This window comes from Achroia grisella, unplaced genomic scaffold, assembly GCF_030625045.1.
Source record: "Achroia grisella isolate CSIRO2021 unplaced genomic scaffold, CSIRO_AGI_Agris_v1 utg204, whole genome shotgun sequence".
NCBI classification, from domain to species: domain Eukaryota; kingdom Metazoa; phylum Arthropoda; class Insecta; order Lepidoptera; family Pyralidae; genus Achroia; species Achroia grisella.
Genome location: NW_026712703.1, coordinates 3,121,506 through 3,142,244, shown reverse-complemented (window position 1 = coordinate 3,142,244; position 20,739 = coordinate 3,121,506). Strand labels below are relative to the sequence as shown.

General features: G+C 34.5%; 1 protein-coding gene across 2 annotated transcripts; it reads right to left on the bottom strand.

Annotated features, from left to right (window-relative positions):
- Positions 1 to 274: 274 nt before the first annotated feature.
- LOC131841953 (condensin-2 complex subunit D3-like) lies at positions 275 to 20,636 on the bottom strand. Of its 2 annotated transcripts, XM_059190362.1 has the most exons (21): positions 19,826 to 20,636; positions 18,736 to 18,896; positions 18,293 to 18,412; positions 18,026 to 18,169; positions 17,014 to 17,092; positions 16,540 to 16,694; positions 15,859 to 16,053; positions 15,214 to 15,363; positions 14,565 to 14,717; positions 14,269 to 14,450; positions 13,193 to 13,352; positions 12,811 to 12,940; positions 12,085 to 12,165; positions 11,520 to 11,663; positions 10,311 to 10,485; positions 9,712 to 9,861; positions 7,304 to 7,440; positions 6,683 to 6,898; positions 5,837 to 5,910; positions 5,205 to 5,342; positions 275 to 570 (listed from the first exon to the last, which is right to left on the bottom strand). In XM_059190362.1, the coding sequence occupies exons 1-21, from the start codon at positions 20,475 to 20,477 to the stop codon at positions 358 to 360; spliced, it is 3,609 nt and encodes a 1,202-aa protein (XP_059046345.1). In that variant the 5' UTR covers positions 20,478 to 20,636; the 3' UTR covers positions 275 to 357. The 2 variants fall into 2 exon arrangements, 1 of the variants encoding a protein (XP_059046345.1); XR_009357474.1 differs by lacking the exons at positions 275 to 570; positions 5,205 to 5,342 and having other exon boundaries at positions 7,291 to 7,440.
- Between the last annotated feature and the right edge of the window lie 103 nt (positions 20,637 to 20,739).

Genomic DNA, 20,739 nt, shown 5'->3' with positions numbered 1-20,739 from the left:
CGATTACGATCAAGTTGATTTCAATCATACTCATCGAATCGAGATTTCGAGACCATCTAATGCAAGGTGGTGCAGTGAGAAAAGAATAATTAATTAAAATACCCCAAGTAAATAATTAGCAACGTTAATATTCTAAATAAGGGTTGAAATGAAAAATATTTAAATTTATTTAAATATATATTTACTTTATAGAAGTATTTTGCAATTTCTCTAGAAATACCTATCTTTAAATATAGACTCAGATTAGTTTAGAAATATTACAATACTGAGCGTATTAATTAAATTTGTTTCGAGAATGGTCTCGTGACTTGACTATTATTGCACGTAGTAATACTTCTCCGGCGTGTCGGCTCGCTGCTAGATACGTAGCGCCCGTTTCTTGGGCGGTCGTGGGGTGTAGGTGACGGGGCGAGGGCGTCGCCGCGGGGCGCGGGGGGTGTCTGGCTCAGGAGGTGCCGATGACGTCACCAGGTTACGCATATTGCCGAACGAAGGTTCCAGGCCGATCGTCCCTTGGAACTGCTGCACGCGCTCCACCAGCTCCTCGTCGTTCTCTATCAGTTCTTCAATCTGTAGAATGGTGCACTTACTATAATCAGTGGGGATCAATGGCATAGTAGCCATTTTTAGTTCGAAAAACGGATTTAGATGGCGTCATTGGTATCGAATGGAATTCAACATTGTTTTGTAATCGTTTAAAACCCAAAACTATGTTTTTAAAAAGGTTTAATCTATTTTTAAAAAGTCATATATAGATGTTAAAATGAAATAATGCGTTTTGAAAAGTAATTTTCATATATTTACTCATTTTGTTGTTGCCCTGTATTTGTTTACAATTTAATCATTGCTAATTGGGGCTTATTGTTTCCAAAATACTTTCATAGATGGCGCTGTTTTCATTTGTATCACCGTATTTTAAATGTTTATTTTATATTTTCAAATAATAAGTACTTACTATACTATTATGATAAATTAAACATAAAAAAAGTTTAAGTAAATATAAAACAGCTAAACAAGAAAACCATATTATTCCAGTAATACTTATTTAGAAAGTGTTGCCATATTAAAAATAAATGCATAGATTTATCGATTTTTTCGAATAATCGATAACAGGATATTACAACGCATTATTCGATGGTGCTTTTAATTAGTCTTTGCAAACAGTAAAATTTCATCATTTTGTATTATACTCTTATTTGGAACGAATTGCAATGCATAATTTTTACTTGACGACGGCAAAATAGAGAGATTTTGACAGGTATGCAAGTACTATATATTTATCTGTTCGCTCATAACTTCGAAACTTGAAGAGGGAAATATTAATTAGATTGATCTGATACAAGTGTACTCTATTATATCAACCTCCACGCGGTCACCCTGGTAATTATAGCAATTAATGACATAAGTGACATAGTTCTTCTATTAAAAAAAATAAATACCTACTTATTGTAATTTAATGAACGAGAATTGAATGTGGTATAGAGTATATAAGGTCAGCTATACCTTTATGAAACCTCAATAAACAAGTGTTATATGGTATCTAAATTACTGACATTGATAGCTAAATATGAGGATCCTCGAATTTTTAAAAATACTCATAAGAAACTTTACAAATACTCGAATTTTGCTTTTGTAGAAGGATATTTTCAACCTTACTAAATTGTACAAGGTTTTGAAACGATAATCATTCATAATACTATGATATATTACTGATCCTAGTACCTACTATTCATGATAATTAGTTTTTTAATATCTCCATTCAAGGGTAGGTTATTAATAATTTATATTATTAGATTTCATCACAAATAAAAATATCGATTTAAAATCGTAGGTTGGTCCATATTTTTTTATTATATCGAAATGACAACGAGTACTGGCAACATAAATGAAATGTTAAATATATAAAATATAGGAATAAAAGAATAGGATAAACGACTTTAAGTCAAATACTTAAAACATATTTTCACTAGCATTGGATTTTTTCTCTTTTTTCATCATTTAAGTTAAGTAGGTACTTCAACTTTTGAATTGTCCCTGTTCAGAGTTCATTGAACTTCTTATTTTTTGTCAAACTCAATAATTTAAATGTGTCTAAGGACTACTACAAATATTTAGTAAACTATCGTGTCTTTGAGGATTATCTCATACCAGGTATAACTATAAGTTGTTAAAAACTTGCATATGTATGCGTGTGTATCTTTCATATTAAAATATAATAAACATAGGTACTTGGTGACCGCTTTAATGTGGTATTATTATGTTTTTATTATTGCTATGAATGTAACTTCAAAAAACTAACACTGATTTTATAATTTTTGATTGATTGAGAAAATACTGAAAATTATTAATCAAAATAAAGTACTAAACAGTAGTATTATTTTTATATTTTATTAGAACTGAATGAATATGATGTATGAATAATATGTTTATTGTACTAATAAGGTTACAGTTTAGTTACTTTCATGTAAATTCATTCATGTAAGTTCATGAAAATGTAACATGGTATATGATATTGTTTTCAGATTTTCCTGACATCAACAACTTAATACTGAACAAAGTTTAAACAAATAAGAGATGATATTCTAAATCTCCTAGTCATTCAGATGAAGATAAATAACATTTTTACTGTAAAGAACAGGAGTTCAAAAGAATAAGAAATATATATATATATATATATGAACATTTTACTGTATAAAATAATAATGCAAGTAAAAATAAGAGAAAAAAGCAGAAGAAAAATCTGTAAATTATTAATCACAATGCAATTAATAATATAATTAAATAAGTAAGAAAGCAACGGACTAGTGATGAGAAGAAATTCCAAGTAATTATATTATGTGTAACCGACTGCAAATAAGTTTATGATTTAAGCTCATGATTATTATTATATTGCTTCATCAACAAATCCAGGAATATTTTGTGTACCAGGAATTAAATATGAAATGATTTTGATGAAATATTATGTCTTGATATTGATTTATTTGGAATATACTATAAAAATAACAGAAGTGTTTGAAGTTTTAGTGGTATAACAGACAAGCAGTGAAAGAACTATTATTGTAAATTATTAACAATTGTTTATTCTGTGATTAATAAATTATTTAAAAGTGTTTTATTACCTGAAATGAAAATGTTATGATCTTCAAGTGTTGTGTTCATGCAATGTTAGTTTCACCTCATTCGATTTAAAATGTCAGGAATTATTTACTACATAATGATTTTGTATTAGATGGTAATCATATATATTTTTTAATGCAATGTGTATAATAATTCCCATTTACATCAAGAAACTTTGTGTAAATCTATATTTCTCTGTCTATAGACTTTGGTCGTGGAATACTAATAAGAAACAAAATCTAGAGACTAGTATATCACAGCATCCCAGAACCTTGTATTTAAGTCATATAAGGACTTAGTACCTACCTAATACTTGCTACTTTTTTAATCAATTAATTAATTTGATCTCAATCATCATGATGAACAATGATGATAATGTTGAGAATGCTGCCAATGATGAATTTTATGGTGGTCATAAATAAATACCACCGTCACTATCGTCAACAGTCATTATTGATCTCATCATCATCACCGTTACCCTCCTTCATCCATATTGTCAAAAGTTACTACCTACTATTATTAACTGAAATGGTAAATAAGCTGACGATCCATCCAACCACGACGCTATCCGCCGTACATACATACACATATATTATTAAACAGCATTACGTCATCATGTCGTGCCCGCTATATCCCGCATACGTTATCATTCCGGAGAACATAGATGTTATGTCCAAATATCCTGTAATTTCGCAGCTTAATTTCAACTGAATAACAACTTACATAAATACCAAAAAACTAGCAGTAAAGGCGTAGTTTGTAGATATCGAAGGTTCTACAAATAGGTATAACATCAAAATAAGTACCTACATGTCATTAGCACCGATGTAGTATCCCTGAAAGAACCTACATATAACAGATTGATGTTTTGCAGATATTATTTTCAGTTTTACAAATTGCCAGTTTACCATAATTAACTACATATTGAGAAATAATTATACACTGAAAATTATATGAGGTACCCATATGCACATCAATTGATTATAGCTAAAATCTATCACTATCACATAACAATTTAAATAAAAAAAACCGTATTAAAATCGGGCTATTCGTTAAGGAGCTATTGCTCCTTAACCGATAGCCCGATTTTAGTGCAGACGCGTTACGACATATCTTCGTCGGGAGAAAAAAAGTAGGCATGTAAAAAAGTAACTGTAACATAGTACATAGATACATAGATACATAGGTAGCCGTGTCTGTAGACTGTCAGCGAACAATATTATACCTACATTGAATTTTCGATTGTACCCAATCAGGAGTTCGATACAGTTATATATCTATTATGTACGTATCTTTGCAAAACAGATGTCATGTAGACCGAATTCTCTGCCATCTATTTTCATGCTTTGTTACTAAGCACCCACTAGTAATCCAAACTGCTTCAGATATAGCGACATCTAGCGCCTACGGCGGCGAAATAAAATAGCCCGAAGAATAGCCCGAGTTAGGAAGGAACCATTTTCTTGTATGGGATGGGGTATCTGTATGTAATATTATATTATCTGTGCTATAATTGTATTTTGAAAGTAACATTTATTAATTTAATACATACTTTAAACAGAGTATTAAATTAATAAATTACTTTAACAAAACCAAATTCAGACATGGTAGAGCTTAACATGGGGATTACACAATATAGATAAACAAATGAGAAAAATTTTCAATCCATTTATCACTTTCTTTTACAAAATACTTAAAAATAATGTTGCTACTGTATTATAATAAACTAGCAATACAATATGCATTCCTAGTTTATTATAGGTACACCATTACACATATATTATAACCCATTGATAACAGTTTACTAAAAAAAAACGATAAAAATGCAAATTTGTTTTAAGAAATTGCTGAAAATTTTGAAAATATATTCCCATGGAGAATGTTGCGTTTTATCAGCGACAGGATCTATAATTATTACGGCCGTGCCAAACGAAGACGGGTCTCTAGCATGTATATGTTGTCGCCGTCAGAGCCGGTTAGATTCGATACCTCCAGCACCGGCATAGACGCTTACAAGTATAGTGTACTTTTTAGAGAGGTTCGTTTGAAAATTTCCACAGATTAAAAAAAAAGCATGTATAAGTTACCTCGTGACGGTAGTCGTTGAGCAGGTCAGTGGCGATGCGCACGAGGGACATGATCAGCTGTCCGCCGCGCGGACGCATACGCGCGTACAGCTGCAGAACCGACGGGACCACCACCTCCGCTACCGTGCGTTTCATTTTCTGACCATAGACAATGTTAACAGTAAAAAGGACGACATTGAGATAGAATCTTCTCTTACTAATATTATATACGCGAAAGTTTGTGAGTATGAATGGATGTTTGTTACCCTTTCACGCAAAAACCACTAAACGTATTTTTATGAAACTTTACAGTAATATATAATAGCTTACACATCAGAATAAGGCATAGGGTATAAACCTAGGGCACAGCTAGTGAAACCTATTTACAATTTTTACAACCATATCTACAATTTAAACCATAAATTCCAAATACGTTTTGTTTTTGTTAATAATCAGGTAATTACCATAATAATATTTTATGTTAATTATCAAACAAAGTTTATAAATAGACTTGTTCCTCCTTCTAAATCCTTGAAATGGTATTTGATCAAAAATGTTGAATCAATTTCTGATGGGACGGCTAATAAAATAATGTGACTTAGTTTGTTATTCTTAACAGATTATTTCTAGGAAAACAAGTATAATAGACTTACATGAGATACGATATTAGTAGTGACTCGTTCTTGCAGGTCATCAATATCGGCATCTCCCGTGTTTTGTGGTTTCTCTGTGAATTAAATGTTTACGGTTTTGTTACACTGTGCATTTAATTGTTAAATAATAATTGAAAAGTTAAAGAGTAAAATATAAAATTTATTGGTGACTGGTAAAATGGAATTAATGAAAACACACGGTAAGGTAAGTGTCGAATGTAAACTGTATTTGGTTAGGTCTAATTTATGCATTATGAATAATCTTATTAATGCTCACGGCGAACGAGTGCAATGTGCGTAAACGAAACATGCAAAATGAGCTCTAAACCAAGAATTGCGTAAATAATTCAATTGACATTATGATACATTTTAAATTTACTTTGCATAGATTTACAGGTAAAAATGGACACGCATTCACAATTATAACGCTGTATTCACAGTATTAATTTATTTATACTGTGTACATCATAGTTTAATTTGCGCTCAAAAACAGAATACGCAAGGCGTGTAGTAATTTTTTTTTTTTACTTAAGTTTTTGAAACGTGCTCAATTACCAAATAACAGGACCGATCATCGCAATTTTGTAAGCACTGTGGTATTTATAATATATCGATTATACCCATCACATACAAAAAAAGGATAGGAATGATAATGGAATGGTGCATCCGCCTGCACTAGGAGTATACACTGGCGGGACACCAATGTAGGACGATAATATGAAAAAGAAGAGATGTCAGTCAGCTTATCATGACCAGGTAGTTATCATCCAGTTTTTCACTGCGAACTGCATACTAGTGAAGCGACCAACATTTATTCCTTGGCTAGGGGTGAATGTGAGTACTGACTTGGTAATTTCATCCTGGGCCCGCAGAGCAGCGTGATGGCATCGAGCAGCGCGGCTTCTAGCGCTGGCGGAAGGTCATCGGCCTCGTCCAGCGAGTCGGCCGCGTGCTGCAGCACCTCTCGCGCCAGCCGGCACTGCACGTTCAGTTTCTGCACCAGCGACAGTCGCTGCAGCATCACGTCGTAGATCAGCTGCCGCGCGTCGAACGTGATGCTCTCTGTCCAAATTTATATAAAATGTTTTTGTTGTACGCTATCACTTGACTGACAACTTTTAAGTATAGAAATAGAGGATCATTTCGTATTATAGACACCGATTAAAAATTTAGATAAATTTAATAACTTACCTTTAAAATTTCAACTTGCAAAATGTACAACAAAATGTAAAAGATTTGTTTAAAAGGGCAACAGGCAAGTTTTTTGCTCAATCTACATTCCGAAGGAACACCAGAATAAAAATAGAAACAATCGACTATTCTAAAGTGCTTAATATTAAATTGAATTAATAACGATTATTTCTATTAATTTTTCAATCCAAGTTTTTTTAATTTACGTTTTAAAATTGTTCTGCCCTGATCTACGAAGAAATCCATCAGTTCACTATACGTACAGGTCTAACCTACCATTCCCTTCTTTGTTATAATGCAAGACACAGTCGACGAAGTGGTAGTAGATAGTTTCGGCGGTGAGGCAGCTGGTGACGTAGTACTCCGCCGGCTCACGTACATCGTGGTCGTCGTCCGCCAGTAGTGCGCAATATCTGCACATATTTGACTGATAGCGTCATTGTAGCTTATTAAATTCATTGTACAATCCTTTTTGGAACATGGAACAATATAAGTTTTCATTCAATCAAAGTTTCGCTACTCTTACCTTAAGAATAGTTATCTAGTAGACTGTTCATCATTAATCAAGTCATAATCATTGAATTGTACAAATAAATTTAACTTCTTTAGCAAGCCAACAACAATTTTAATAAACTATCTAAAACTGTCAATTTCCATCTATTTTTTAATAATATTAAATCAGCGAGCAAAAATTTATCTACCATGTATAAGGTAAAGGGCCATATTATGAAACACCTTTTGAGTAGGAGTTGAATATTTTAAACATTGAATTTTTCTAAGTTAACAGTTTGCCTGATATCTACTGAAGTGATAATAATTATTATCAAGTGAGTTTTAGTTGAAAATGCTAATAAATTGAATAAAATAAAAGATAAGGGTGTTCCATCGGGAATGTCCCAAATTATGGAACTCAAAATGAACTGAACTGCTCACATTAAAAACATTTTTCCATTTCCATTTTTTCTTAATTTTAAATTCAAATCAAATATTAATTCATCACCTACATTACGCTTCAAAATATCAGTTAAATTTAGTCAATTTAAATTACTACTTTCATTAATACCTGACTGAGCTTCGGTAACCATTTATACTATAATTTCATACAGTAATTACCTCAGGAATGGCTGCTTTGTTGAGACTGGGTACTGGTATTTATCAGAGGAGAATTTTTATTAGAAGAATGACAATCATTGTTAAGTGTCATGTAATCATTAGTTTTATTATTCGACTTGATTATTAATCAAATTATTTTCTTACTGTTCTAGTCTTTTTCTCTAAAAATTAAAATTTACCAACGTCACTTCTTTGACAGTTGGTTTATTTATTTCATGAAAACCAACCAATATCAAATTATAAAAATTATACCAAACAATCAAGAATAAAAATAACAATATAAAATAAGTCTATAGAATAAAGATATCAAATTCTATAAAAAAAAATGTACCTACAAAAATTATTAAAAACATCTTATTTTAAAAACATCTATAAAAATGTGATATGTAGGTACTTCGTAAATATTTTGAATAAAATAAAGTGCTATTAATTTTTTCTGGCAGGTTTTCTACTTAAGTATATGTTTTAATTAATATAAAACAATATTTATCATCCAGCTTATTCATTTTTGAGGTTAGTTTTTCATTTTCATGGAATTTTCCAATCTATGTACTTATCTAAACGCAAATTTTTAGAAATATAAACTGTTCTAACATGAATTGCTTTGTTATAATTAATTACAATAATAACAATGATTAACACGAAATTAACTAAATATTGTCCACTTGTTGCTGTTTTATAATTACGGACAACTTAGAAAATCGAATGTGAGGGGGACGTGGAACACTGAATATACTGTTCCATAAATACGGTCTGTTTAGAAATTTTTGCGCAATTATGAAACACCTAAATAAAAAATAAATACCTTATTAAAATATTTTAAATTCATTATCAATCAGTAGATTATAAGTCAAACTTTTGATTGACATGTTTCAAGTATTTTTGAATCATTGACAAATATTTCAAATTGTTAAAACAATTGTGATGACACGTGTCATTCTCTAAATCTAAAAGACAGTCTTTCATGCAACCTGACACGGGCATTTCATCTATATTTTTTTCTATACATTTTAAGGTGTTTACAAAAATAAATTAATTTAATCAATAAATAGGTTATTAAAGATCATAAAGATACTATTATAAATACTCAATACGGTAGAAATTATTTGTAATTCAGATTTTTATCACTTGTTTCATAAACTAGTACAATGTTCCATAATATGACCCTTTACCTTATATTTTGTATAAATTATTTATGTTTCTGTACTCTTGTTCTTATTCTAATTTTATATGCGGTGATGTCAAATTTAACACAATTAATCTGTGTCTGTGTCTATGTGTGTTGTTACTTGTGAAGCCTGTCATTGGCTTAGTGTGTTTTTATATTGATTCAACATGTGTATAGTTAGCCTTGGGTTTCCTATCTAATAAAGTTTGTGAGTATGGATGGATGTTTGTTACTCTTTCACATAGGCTATAATTTAAAAAGATATTATGTAAATTGGGCGATATAGAATGATATAGATGAAGTAGCGCGAGTCAGCTAGCTAGTAGTAATAAATAAACTAAAAAGCATAAAAATGCTACAAAATAGTAAGAATTGGAACTAGAAGTAATAACCGATTAATTACCGATAGTAAAGCGGCGTGCGCAGGCGCAGGAACCCGGCCAGCAACAGCCGCGTGAGCGAGCGCGCGGCCGCCCTGCGCAGCGCCGCCGGCGCCTCCGCCGCCACGCACCCGCACACCGTCTCCAGCAGCGGCTCCACGATGCACGTGTATCTGTTACATATATATCGCTGATTAAATGCCAAAGGGCCACAACGCAAAAAAGAAAGCGGAAAGCTGTCTCATCACAAGAAGAATAAGCAAGAAACTTTGCGTGTTGCTCTTTTAAACAATCCTTGTAAGTTCACATTTTACAATTCGAAACGTGTGAATACAAACTACCAACCAGCACTAATTTATTTAGGCTCAAATATAAAAACACAATAAGATTAAATCAGTGATAAGAGCAGACCAGTCCCTACAAGCAGCACTCGTTCACGAGTATGACGGATGAGCCAGCCATCACAGCACTCGACCATATTTTAGGGAGCCCAATGACCCGGCCCACCACGCCGCCACATGCCTGGACATTTTAGTGAGCATGACATGAGTTTATTATATGGTAGTCAGGAACATTTCGCCTCGTTATTAAAAAAAAAGTAGAGGGAGCGGACGTGATGTACCTGGTGCATATGTCTGTGAGGGCGAGTAGCGCGTTGATGCGAGCTGGCAGCGGCGCGGCGGCGTCGGGCAGCAGCGCGGCGAGGCGCGGCGCGACGGCGGTGGCGGCCGTCCGCGACCGCACGCACAGCCGCCCCGCGCCCGCCACGCACGCGCCGCGCTGCTCCGGGCCCCACGCTGTACACGATAAAGCCCAATTTACAATGCGATACTAGTGGCGCTCCCAGCTCCATGCTGTATATGATAAAGCCCAATTTACAATACGAAACTAGTGGCGCTCCGAGCTCCACGCTGTACACTTTAAAGCGCAATATAAAATACAATACTAGTGGCGCTCCGAGCTCCACGCTGTACACTTTAAAGCGCAATATAAAATACTATACTAGTGGCGCTCCGAGCTCCACGCTGTACACTTTAAAGCGCAATATAAAATACAATACTAGTGGCGCTCCGAGCTCCACGCTGTACACTTTAAAGCACAATATAAAATACAATACTAGTGGCGCTCCGAGCTCCAGGCTGTACACTTTAAAGCGCAATATAAAATACTATACTAGTGGCGCTCCGAGCTCCACGCTGTACACTTTAAAGCGCAATATAAAATACTATACTAGTGGCGCTCCGAGCTCCACGATGCTACGTTAAAGCCGAATTTACAGTACGAAACTAATGGCTAGAATCATGTAACTTGTTGCAGTCCTTGGTAACTTGGTTAAATTAGCGCGCTGCCTAATGGCTGGCACACGCTGCAGTTAGTTCTAAATTTGATAAAAATAATAGCATGTGGTGCGGTTATGGAATATAATTTCACTATTTGCGTTTATAAAGGACGCTTGCTTTATGAGCTGCTTTATATGGAAACCCTGAGAAATTAGAACCACTTTAAGAACAAGTTGAAAAAAGTGACAGTAAGAGTATTGCTGTGATATTATTATGTGAATATTATTATTCTATGCATCATCATTCCATATATTGTTATGACTTTTCGAACTAATTAGCCACGTGTGGTATGCAATTTAATTCCATGTGTTCTGTATTAACATAAAGTATAAACAAATATTAAAGCAATTCTAAAAAGGCTTTATTTGTTAAAGAAAGGATGATAGGGAAAAAGTAATAATATAAATAATCTAACGCGGTTCATAAGCGGCTAAAATCACTAAAATGTCCTACATGAATAAATTATTTTTGATTTCATTTGAAGGCAATACCTGGTGGAGGATCAGAGAGAGCGTCAAGGAAGAGCTTGAGTAAGCTAGAAGACGGTGGCACCGGCGCCACTAATGACAAGTCTGCCGCTCGCATCCACTCCTCCATCTCGCCACCTGGTCCACCCTCCAGAGCTTGTTTCTCCGCTGGCAACAATTCAACATATTTGAGTAACACAATTTGTACTGAAATACACAAACACTGTTTTGCCACGTCTTTATTAAAAATATTCTGTACTGTAAAGTTTTCACACATTAATGTTAATGTGTGAAAATTTACAGTTTACATAGTATACTCACAGAATTATTGTTAATGTTACACACTAATTTCAATTATTTCTCCCTCATATTTTTAATTAGTAGTGAAATTCAGCAATTATCCTATAAAGGAATCTATAAATTGCATCCCTAATAACAGTGATAATTTGTTGAAGTTAATTATTGTACAATACCATGTAGCTATTAAATTGTTATATATAATTAAGTTGTTCATGTAGTTCTATATGATAATATTCATTTAAATTGTGTAAATTTTAAAGTGATAACATAATCATATATCAATACTCACATAATTGCATTAATTCAGTTGCCCATTGTAGATTATCAGGATCTAACTGCGCGGCAAGAGCAGCACACGCGATGCGGCATCCTGCAATATTAAATAGTTACTTATTAAATGAGATATAATTATATTATTTTACTAATTAGACATCAAAGTGAGTAAATTTTATGTATAATTTAAGATAATTAATAATAATTACTATAAAATAAGGTAACTATATTATATTTTTCATACTTATTATTAGACGAAATTAGAATGAGTGTAATTATATATTTAGTAGTTTATTTTTTATGACTTACAATTGAAATTAATATATGTACAAGAGAATAATATGTATTATATTTTTCGGAGGCTCAACGAAAGATAGCAAAACAGTATTCAGACTGCTGGTGGTGGTCAAGTTCTGGAGTGTATCACAGAACAAAGAAGTAGATAGACAGATAATGGCAAATTACTCACATAACCACTATCGCCAACACGCACACTTCCACGTACACGCCAACATAGGTACTTCTCATGTCATTTTTAGCAACTCAAAAAACATACATAAACTAAATGTACTTAGCCAACCAAATAAAAATAATACTTCGTGTCATGAAACACCCGCGGCACTGGAACGCAGATCGAATTGTGTTATAACGCGTAGTATTGGCACGCGGGTTGCGTCCCCAAATATTTGTATCTACTTTTTGTTCTGTGGAGTGTATAATAAATATGTAAGAGGTAGGTGACCGTCTGCGTCTCCGGCGGCGAGTCGCTGCACGAGGTGGTCTCGGAGCGCGTGGCGGGCTGCGGCGGCCGTCCAGCGCGCCCACACGCTCGCCAGCTCCAGCGCCAGCGGCAGAAGCCGCGCGTCGCGCCACTGTCACCACACAAACCTTACAATAGCTGCCTTTACATATAAAATTTGCACATGACAGAGCGTACGTGTACCGTCAGCCTATTCGCGCGTTACAAAGCTATGCTCATTTCAATACAATTTCATAATGTAATATCGGCTTTATATACTTGGTGAGATCACATTATCAGTTCTAATATAGGTAAATAAATAATTTATGAAAACCAATGACTGCTAAAACTATAATATAATACACATACATATATAAGAAGATACCTTCGTGTCATCAGCAAGTTTGTAATAGTAGTCGAGTACAAAACTGATGTCCGAGTAGTCGACCAAGCGCGCGATGCTTGTAAGTAGCACCAGACAATGTAGGTCGCGCTCGTCGCTCGCAGTCCCCAGGTGCGTGCTTAACATGTCTACCAGCCGGTGACTGTTCATTGGAAAAAAAATATTTGAAGCTTATGTTCATTTTGCACATTTAGAAACTATGTAGGAGAATTTAATGAACGTAAGTTAAGTTTCGTCTTTGTTAGACTTCATCTAGAAGTCTTCTTCACAATGAGTACGGCGCGTTCGTTATAGCGTAGCGTAGCGAAAGTAGTACATAGGTCATTAAATTCCCGTACATAGCAAAAACTACTAATTTTAATTGAAGTGTAAAACCTACTACAGTGGTTGTCGTACTGTAGTAACTGACTAACAGTATGTAACAGATGTTATAATAATAAAATAAGCATGTAAATAAGGTACAAAATATTATTAAGTTATTCTGGCTTCTCTGCTAGTCTATGAGTCTTTGCTCTTTACTTGGACGTACTGCGGAGTGAATACACTGGAATAACTCGTCTTCGCCTGTTAGTGTAAAAGCAGCAGTCTGTTGCAGGCGGGGAATATAATTAACAGCGTCTAATTCCCGGTGGGCCGACTTTGGCCAATATTGATGCTCTCATTACACTTTCATTAATAATAGTTGATGGTCGTTCTCTGGCCCTTCCGGTCCGGTACGGGTTTCGAGCATAAGCTGAGCCGTATTAATAACAGATGTTTTTAAATAGAATTAGTAAACCGAAAGCAAGTTACAGTATTCATGAATCTAAATAAATGTATATAGGAAGTAAAGTGGAAAATAAAATGTTTATTGAAATCTTCATACAAACTGGCCCTTTACGTGATCAATTTGGTCTCAAGTTTAAAATTACGCGTACGACAATGCAGAGAAGCTCGATAATTATTGTACAGGTCTGTAGTCGGTATGTTTTAGTCTCTTTTTGTAATATGTGATATGAGTCGATCTTGAAGTTTACTTTGGTGATCACTTTCTTTTTGTAATTGAAAAGATTTCATACTTGATGCAATTAGAACTTTTAGTCAAACAGGTGCAGGCCTTCTGGAGGTGTCTCCGCATGTTGTGGCGGGTGATGCCAGCAAGGAACATCCAAGGCAAAGGGTCTTCTATGTCTGTGATCTCATACTTCTGCAGACGATCGATCAATATTTGTTGTATGAGATTGACTACCTGCTCTTGAACCTGTTTAAATATATGTACACGTTGGTTATTTTAAACATTTTCGTGCTTTAAAATGCACACACTCATTATGAATCATAATCATCATATCATAATCAGAATCATAATCAACGTTACCTTATTTTCGGGGTCTGACAGTTGATGCATGGGTCCAGAAAGGAACGCGTCAATCATAGGGTCACTAGGTGATTGTACGACAAGTTCGCCAAGTGCGGTGATTGCTGCCGATCGCACCAGGATGCTCGCGTCGCGACACAGACCCACAAGAATCTACAAGATAAGACTATTTGATATACACATTTCTAAATATAAAGCTGGTAACGTGAAACTTTTGTCGGCGCCAATGTTCAATTTAAGCTCTCTTAAGCTCGCAATGATATTATAGGGTGCATCTCATCTCAGTCCTCCAAAGTAAAACTAAAACTTTTACTCTAAAGTTTGTTTTTACTGACTGACTGAGGACTGAGATGATATGTACCCTATAATATCATTGCCGTATCTCACCGTTCAACCGAAATATACTTTACAAAACAAGATGCCTCGCGATATAAATGGGGATGATGTTGAGTCAATATTACCGGCAGCAGCCGATGGAGCAGCAGCACGATGGCGCGCCACACGGCCGCATATTGAATATACTGTGTAGTGTGCCTAGCAGTAGGGAGGTCCGTACCCCGAGATCGGCGGCGAATGCAACGCGCGCCGCGCGGCACGGTTGCATTGCGAATATACTGCGTAGTGCACGTGGTAGTAGCGAGGTGCGTACCCCTAGATCGGCGGCGGACGGCGGCGAGCGGCGCGCCAGCAGACGCTGCAACAGCGCTACGGCGGCGCGCCGCACCGCAGCACGCTCGTCGGACACGCAGCGCGCGCTCACAGCCATCAGTCGCGACACCGCTCCAGTCCCGTTCAACTCCTGTCACATATGCCTGATTACTTTTTTTTTAATTAGGGCGTATACAAAATTTAAAATATAAGAACTGAATAAATGTATTCAAATTAAATATAAATCAATTCTATGAGGATTTCTTCCAAAATTCAGTGTTAGGTACCTATCTAGGTCTAAATCTTCTACTATACGTCGAGGGCGGCATACGTATCAATCTACACCGAGCTGTACGTATATATATTATAAAAAGTGTTTTTTGTTAAAGACGTAAGGAAGACTTTGTTTGGTAAAATATCAAAATATATGAATTTTTTTTTCAACAAAACTACCAACAACAGTCATTTGTTTTTTATTTTTATATTGTTTTTTAATATTAATATGTATCATTACGTATTTTTTTCGCACTACAAACAAAGTCATTCAATGTGTGATCACATTTTATTTCTAAAATATAATTTTATATTTCTAAACAGTAGTGCTTACATTATATTGGTAATTCTATGGCTTTATGTGGTGACATACCTCGATCGCTTGATGCATGGCGGGGCGGTCGCTAGCGAGGCAGTCGGCGAGCATAACGAGCGCCCGCGTGCGTAGCGTGCCCGAAACATCGGCGACGCGCTCGTACACGGCACGCAACAGGCTGGCCAGTGGCACCGTGTGTGCGCGCGCGCTCAGCAGTTCTGCCACCTCCTCCTCCGTCATTTCATGCTCGTCCTAACATTTAATGTATTGATACGCTAGTGAACCTAGTTCAGACCATAAGACTTTTTGTAAATAGAAAAATAAACGGCATTGCATTAACAAAGTCCAATATTATTCTGTTATATGCAATAGTGTGATAATCAATGCAATTTGTAACGTGTTTGTGTATTTATATCTGTAATTAAGATGATATATTACTTCATAATAATATAACGGCTCAAACAATAGCTGCTATGACACATTCTTTCACGCGCGATTACGATTCATGAACTCTCGCAGAGTTGGTGTCGTGCGTCATTTTTCTCGTTTACGTGCTAATTCTTTTCTGCGTGAAAACGGATTCGCGCGTGAAAGAGCGTACGTATTAAGGCAAAGAACAGTTAATTTAAACATTTATCAATACATCTGTATAAATACAAGAAGGCTTAAAAATATTACTATGTCAAAAATAGAATAGAATTTATATGTATTATAGTAGTTATTTAGGAAAATACGTACAACTTCTTTCTCTGCACTCGGTAACTTTTGGCTGTTTTCATCATCGGTTGACATAGCTGCCAGTTGATTATCAGCTATGTCTACTGGATTTTTGTGCATTTCATCAAGAGCTTCATTTTGGGGTTGCTGTTCAGTAGTAGGTTGCAATGAATTATCTTAAAGATGGAAAACAGTAAAAAAATTGTTGAGAAAGTCTTTTGATATTATATCTTCTTGTCTTTTGAGATTATAGTATAAAGTTTTCTTATGTTCTATAATCAAAACTATAAAAAAAAAATTATGTATTATTTACAATTATCACTTCACTCTCTACAACTCATAACCATGAAATCGAACTCGCGATCTTTGGAGGTTAGGTGAATTAAACTACTACATTGCCGAAGCCATTTTATGATGTAATATTACTAATACTCATGCATTTTTAGTTATAAATTATTCTTTCTGGTTAATAAAAAAAAATATTACTACTCTCACCTGAGTTGTCTGTCTCCATCACGGGTTCTTTAGATTTAGCTTCTTCAGGGTCATTACTCAGTAATTTAGAGAGCATTTCCTAAAAAACAATCAGTCGTTAAAACTTACAATGTGTAAGTCAGGTCAGTTAGCCCCTCGTGGCGAATGCATTGGAAATTGCCATAATCGTGTCCAGCGTGGAGGTCAACCTAACACTTATCTGTGCTTTATCGTTCTATTTATATTGTAACTAACATATAGTCATCATCACCACCATCAGCCCAGTCCTATGGGACTGCAATTGGTACGCACCTTGGGAGACCTTCTACGTACCTTAAGAGAAAGGCTGAAGATTGTGCCCACTGACGTCAGTGGGCTAAATCTTCAGCCCATCTCTTCCTGTTATTACCCGCAATCCTACGTATGTCGTCGCTCCACCTGTCTGCGGGGAGTAACCGCGTTTTAGCAAACGTAGTGTAGTTACAACGTTTGCTAAATCGCGGTCTCCACTCTAGATCACATCTACTCCAGCGAGCATCGGTTCTGCGACAGATATGACCAGCCTGTAACTTCAACTTTCAAAAACAAAGAACTATGTCGGTGACCTTCTTTGGCGAATCACTCCGTATTGAATTTGATCCTTCAGAGAAACTTCAAGCATTGCTCTTTCCATAGCTCGTTGAGAGTTGGTAGGCCGACTCGCTGACGAAACGACTGCGTTTCATTAGCGTGCACGTTTCGGCTCCGTAATTAGTAATAACGGATAGGATGCACTGATTATACCTTATACCTTTGTTTTAAGGCTTTGTGGAAGCAACGACGAGAGACTTTTCCAAAAAATATAGTAGTGAACGATAAATATCTATCCATTATAGAAAAAAAAATACAAACATAGTCTGCTTGAAGTAGTTCAGTATCTGACGCAAAAAATGACAATACTCAGGGAGCTAAATCATAGTATATGTGTAGGTAGGTGGTCAAGCATGGTATATGGTTACAAAATTGGAGCTATAAGTACAATATATATACATACCATTGCAATTTGACGATGGGAGACTTTTGAAGTAGTGGACAGTTTTATTATCCATTTAACAAAGTTACTATATGACTTCTGGGGAAGTAAACTCATTAATCCAATGATTAATGAAACACGAGCTGCGCGAACTTCTGCACGCTCCTATAAACATAATAAAGTTATTAACTAGAAGTAATTAATTGAGTGTATAATTTTATTTATTTTACATAAAATAATTAACAAATTTAAGAACGAGCCATTCTTCATTTTATTTAATGTACTCACCAAACCATCTAAAGTATAGCACAGATGTTGCAGTAATATAGTGTATCCAGGTAATGCTGATTTCCCATATCTACTTAGAAGTAAACCAGAATATGTGACATAAGATGCTCTTATAAGGTTCTAAAAATATATTACAAATGTTAATAAAAGGTTATAATAAATAAATAAAATGAGTCTATGGAAAAAAAAATCTTTTATATCTCTAAGAAGCAAATTATGTATAGTTTCCTAATATGCTTGCTAATTTCGCCTTAACACAAAGAACATTCATTTTATTTAAAGTCTAGTACAAATTTCCACTGCACTCAACCTCTTATTGAGACAGAGTTACAAATTTATCCTATATAAATAAAAGAGTATTGTAATTTTCTTAGGCAGTAGGTAACTACTAATAAAGACAGTTAATAAGTTAATGATCATATTTAGTTCATAAATTATCTTACATTAGCATTCCTACAGTCCATTGATGCTGCTACTAATTTTGGAAGAATACATTTGAACACCAATTGTATTGCATTTTTATTTGGATCTCCATTGGCTTCACATATCAATACATCTATCAACTCATAAATTACTCTAGATATATTCCCTAGTTCAATTTTGTCTGAAAATAAGTGGTTTTATTAATTTAGTAATAATAATATCATAAAAAAGGAAAAGTTATCTATAGACATATACTCACACCTGTAAAATATAAATGTATTCTGGCCCATATAACTTTATAAAAAAATATGTACTAAATATAATAATAATATCTCAGGACATTCCCACAGCATCATTAAATCCCAATTTAAACAGAATTGGGTGTGGGCTGGGTCTGTTATGGGTACTAAACAGCTGATACAAATACTTAGATACATTTTTTTGTAAATAGAAATATACATACATATAAAATATCCAGATTGATACAAATAACCATGGTCACGAATAAAAATGTTTATGCACAGCCAGGAATCAAACACCAATTTTTGGGGTAATGCATCCTAGATCCCTGAAGCAGCCAAATTACAAATAAATATATGAACTTAGTGTTGTTCATATATTTATTTGTAATTTGGCTGTGTAAATGTGTGGTTCCCCCTTAAAAATATTCTGTATGATTAGTCATACAGAATATTTTTAAGGGGGAACCACATAGATGTTAAACTGATAAGGTACATTGTTAGTAATAGGGTAAATATTCTTTATTACTAACAAGGCCTTTTAAATTACATTGACTTGAAATTTTCAAAACTTTAACAGCTAGCTGAACTATGATTGGGGCCAGAAATTTCAATGTATGTCTATGTGATATAATATTAACTACATGCACATGGAATTTCTGGCCATTTGTTTTTGGTCTGTGTATTTTTTAGATGAGTAATATAATTAGGTAGGCATCTAAGTAGATTTAGCCCAGGGCCCCACAAATTCACCATCCGCCCCTGCGTATTCCACCTTACCATACATTGCTTTGAAATAAAGACCTTAAATTCCTACCACCAAAAGCTACATATTAAAAATCATAAATGTCTCATAATAGAGTATACTAACCTACATTCAGTTTGTTAACAATGGCACCTCCAGTTATATCAACTAAATTACTTAAAATGTCCTCAAAGTTCATGTCATTAGGGTTTAGTTGTAAATTTTTTATTATAGCTTGCAAATCAAGAACAAAGTGTCTTAATTCCCTTATGACCGAATTAACTTCTCTTGTTAGCTCTTTTGTGTTATAATAGCTATCTTCATTATCACACATCGCTTTTGGGAAGCCAAGGCAGCCAAGAGAATGTGCAAATAATTGAGAATGATAAATATGGTATGCTTTATATCCAGGTACAAATAATAATTTGTAATATAAACGAGATGCTAGCAAGGCATTATTTCTGTATTCCTTAGTTAGTATATTTCTACTACCATAGTCAATGTGATAAGCTATAATAGCGAGCAGTTTTTCATGCATCACATGATTGGAGAGTGTAGCCCAAGATTTATCATCAGAATTTGTTGTATTGAGCCAGTCATCAAAAGATTTCATTATACTTTGAAATACTGCTTTAATATCAAGTGACTCCAATATACTTTCATATTCAGGGGGAATATCACCAAATTCTAGAAACTCTGAATAATAAATTGCCTGTACCCATTCGTCACTAAGAGTGTCTAAATGTAATGCATTCAATTCGTTGATAACATTCATCATTGTTACTCATTGAAATATCAAGAATTACAAGTTAATTATTGTTAAAAAAAATACACAACATTACTATTGAAAAGAGAAAAATTGGAAATATAAATAATACAAATATTTAAATTAAACAATTTTAAATTGACAACTTAAAAGAAAAGACAATTTATTGGGGAATTGTAAACAAAAAATTCAGATTACAACTATGGCACAGAGGCCACAGACTATGTCTACCATAGAGTTGATGCTCATTTTTATGTTATGCCATAGTAGAAAG

Excerpts from the sequence above, each read along its gene's own strand:
- LOC131841953 (XM_059190362.1), bottom strand. The coding sequence starts at position 20,477 with ATGATGAATGTTATCAACGAATTGAATGCATTACATTTAGACACTCTT. Across the intron at positions 12,166-12,810 it reads CGCCGCCGGAGACGCAGACG|GATGCCGCATCGCGTGTGCT; the intron begins GTCACCTACCTC and ends TTAATATTGCAG. Across the intron at positions 10,486-11,519 it reads TCTCTCTGATCCTCCACCAG|CGTGGGGCCCGGAGCAGCGC; the intron begins GTATTGCCTTCA and ends TATCGTGTACAG.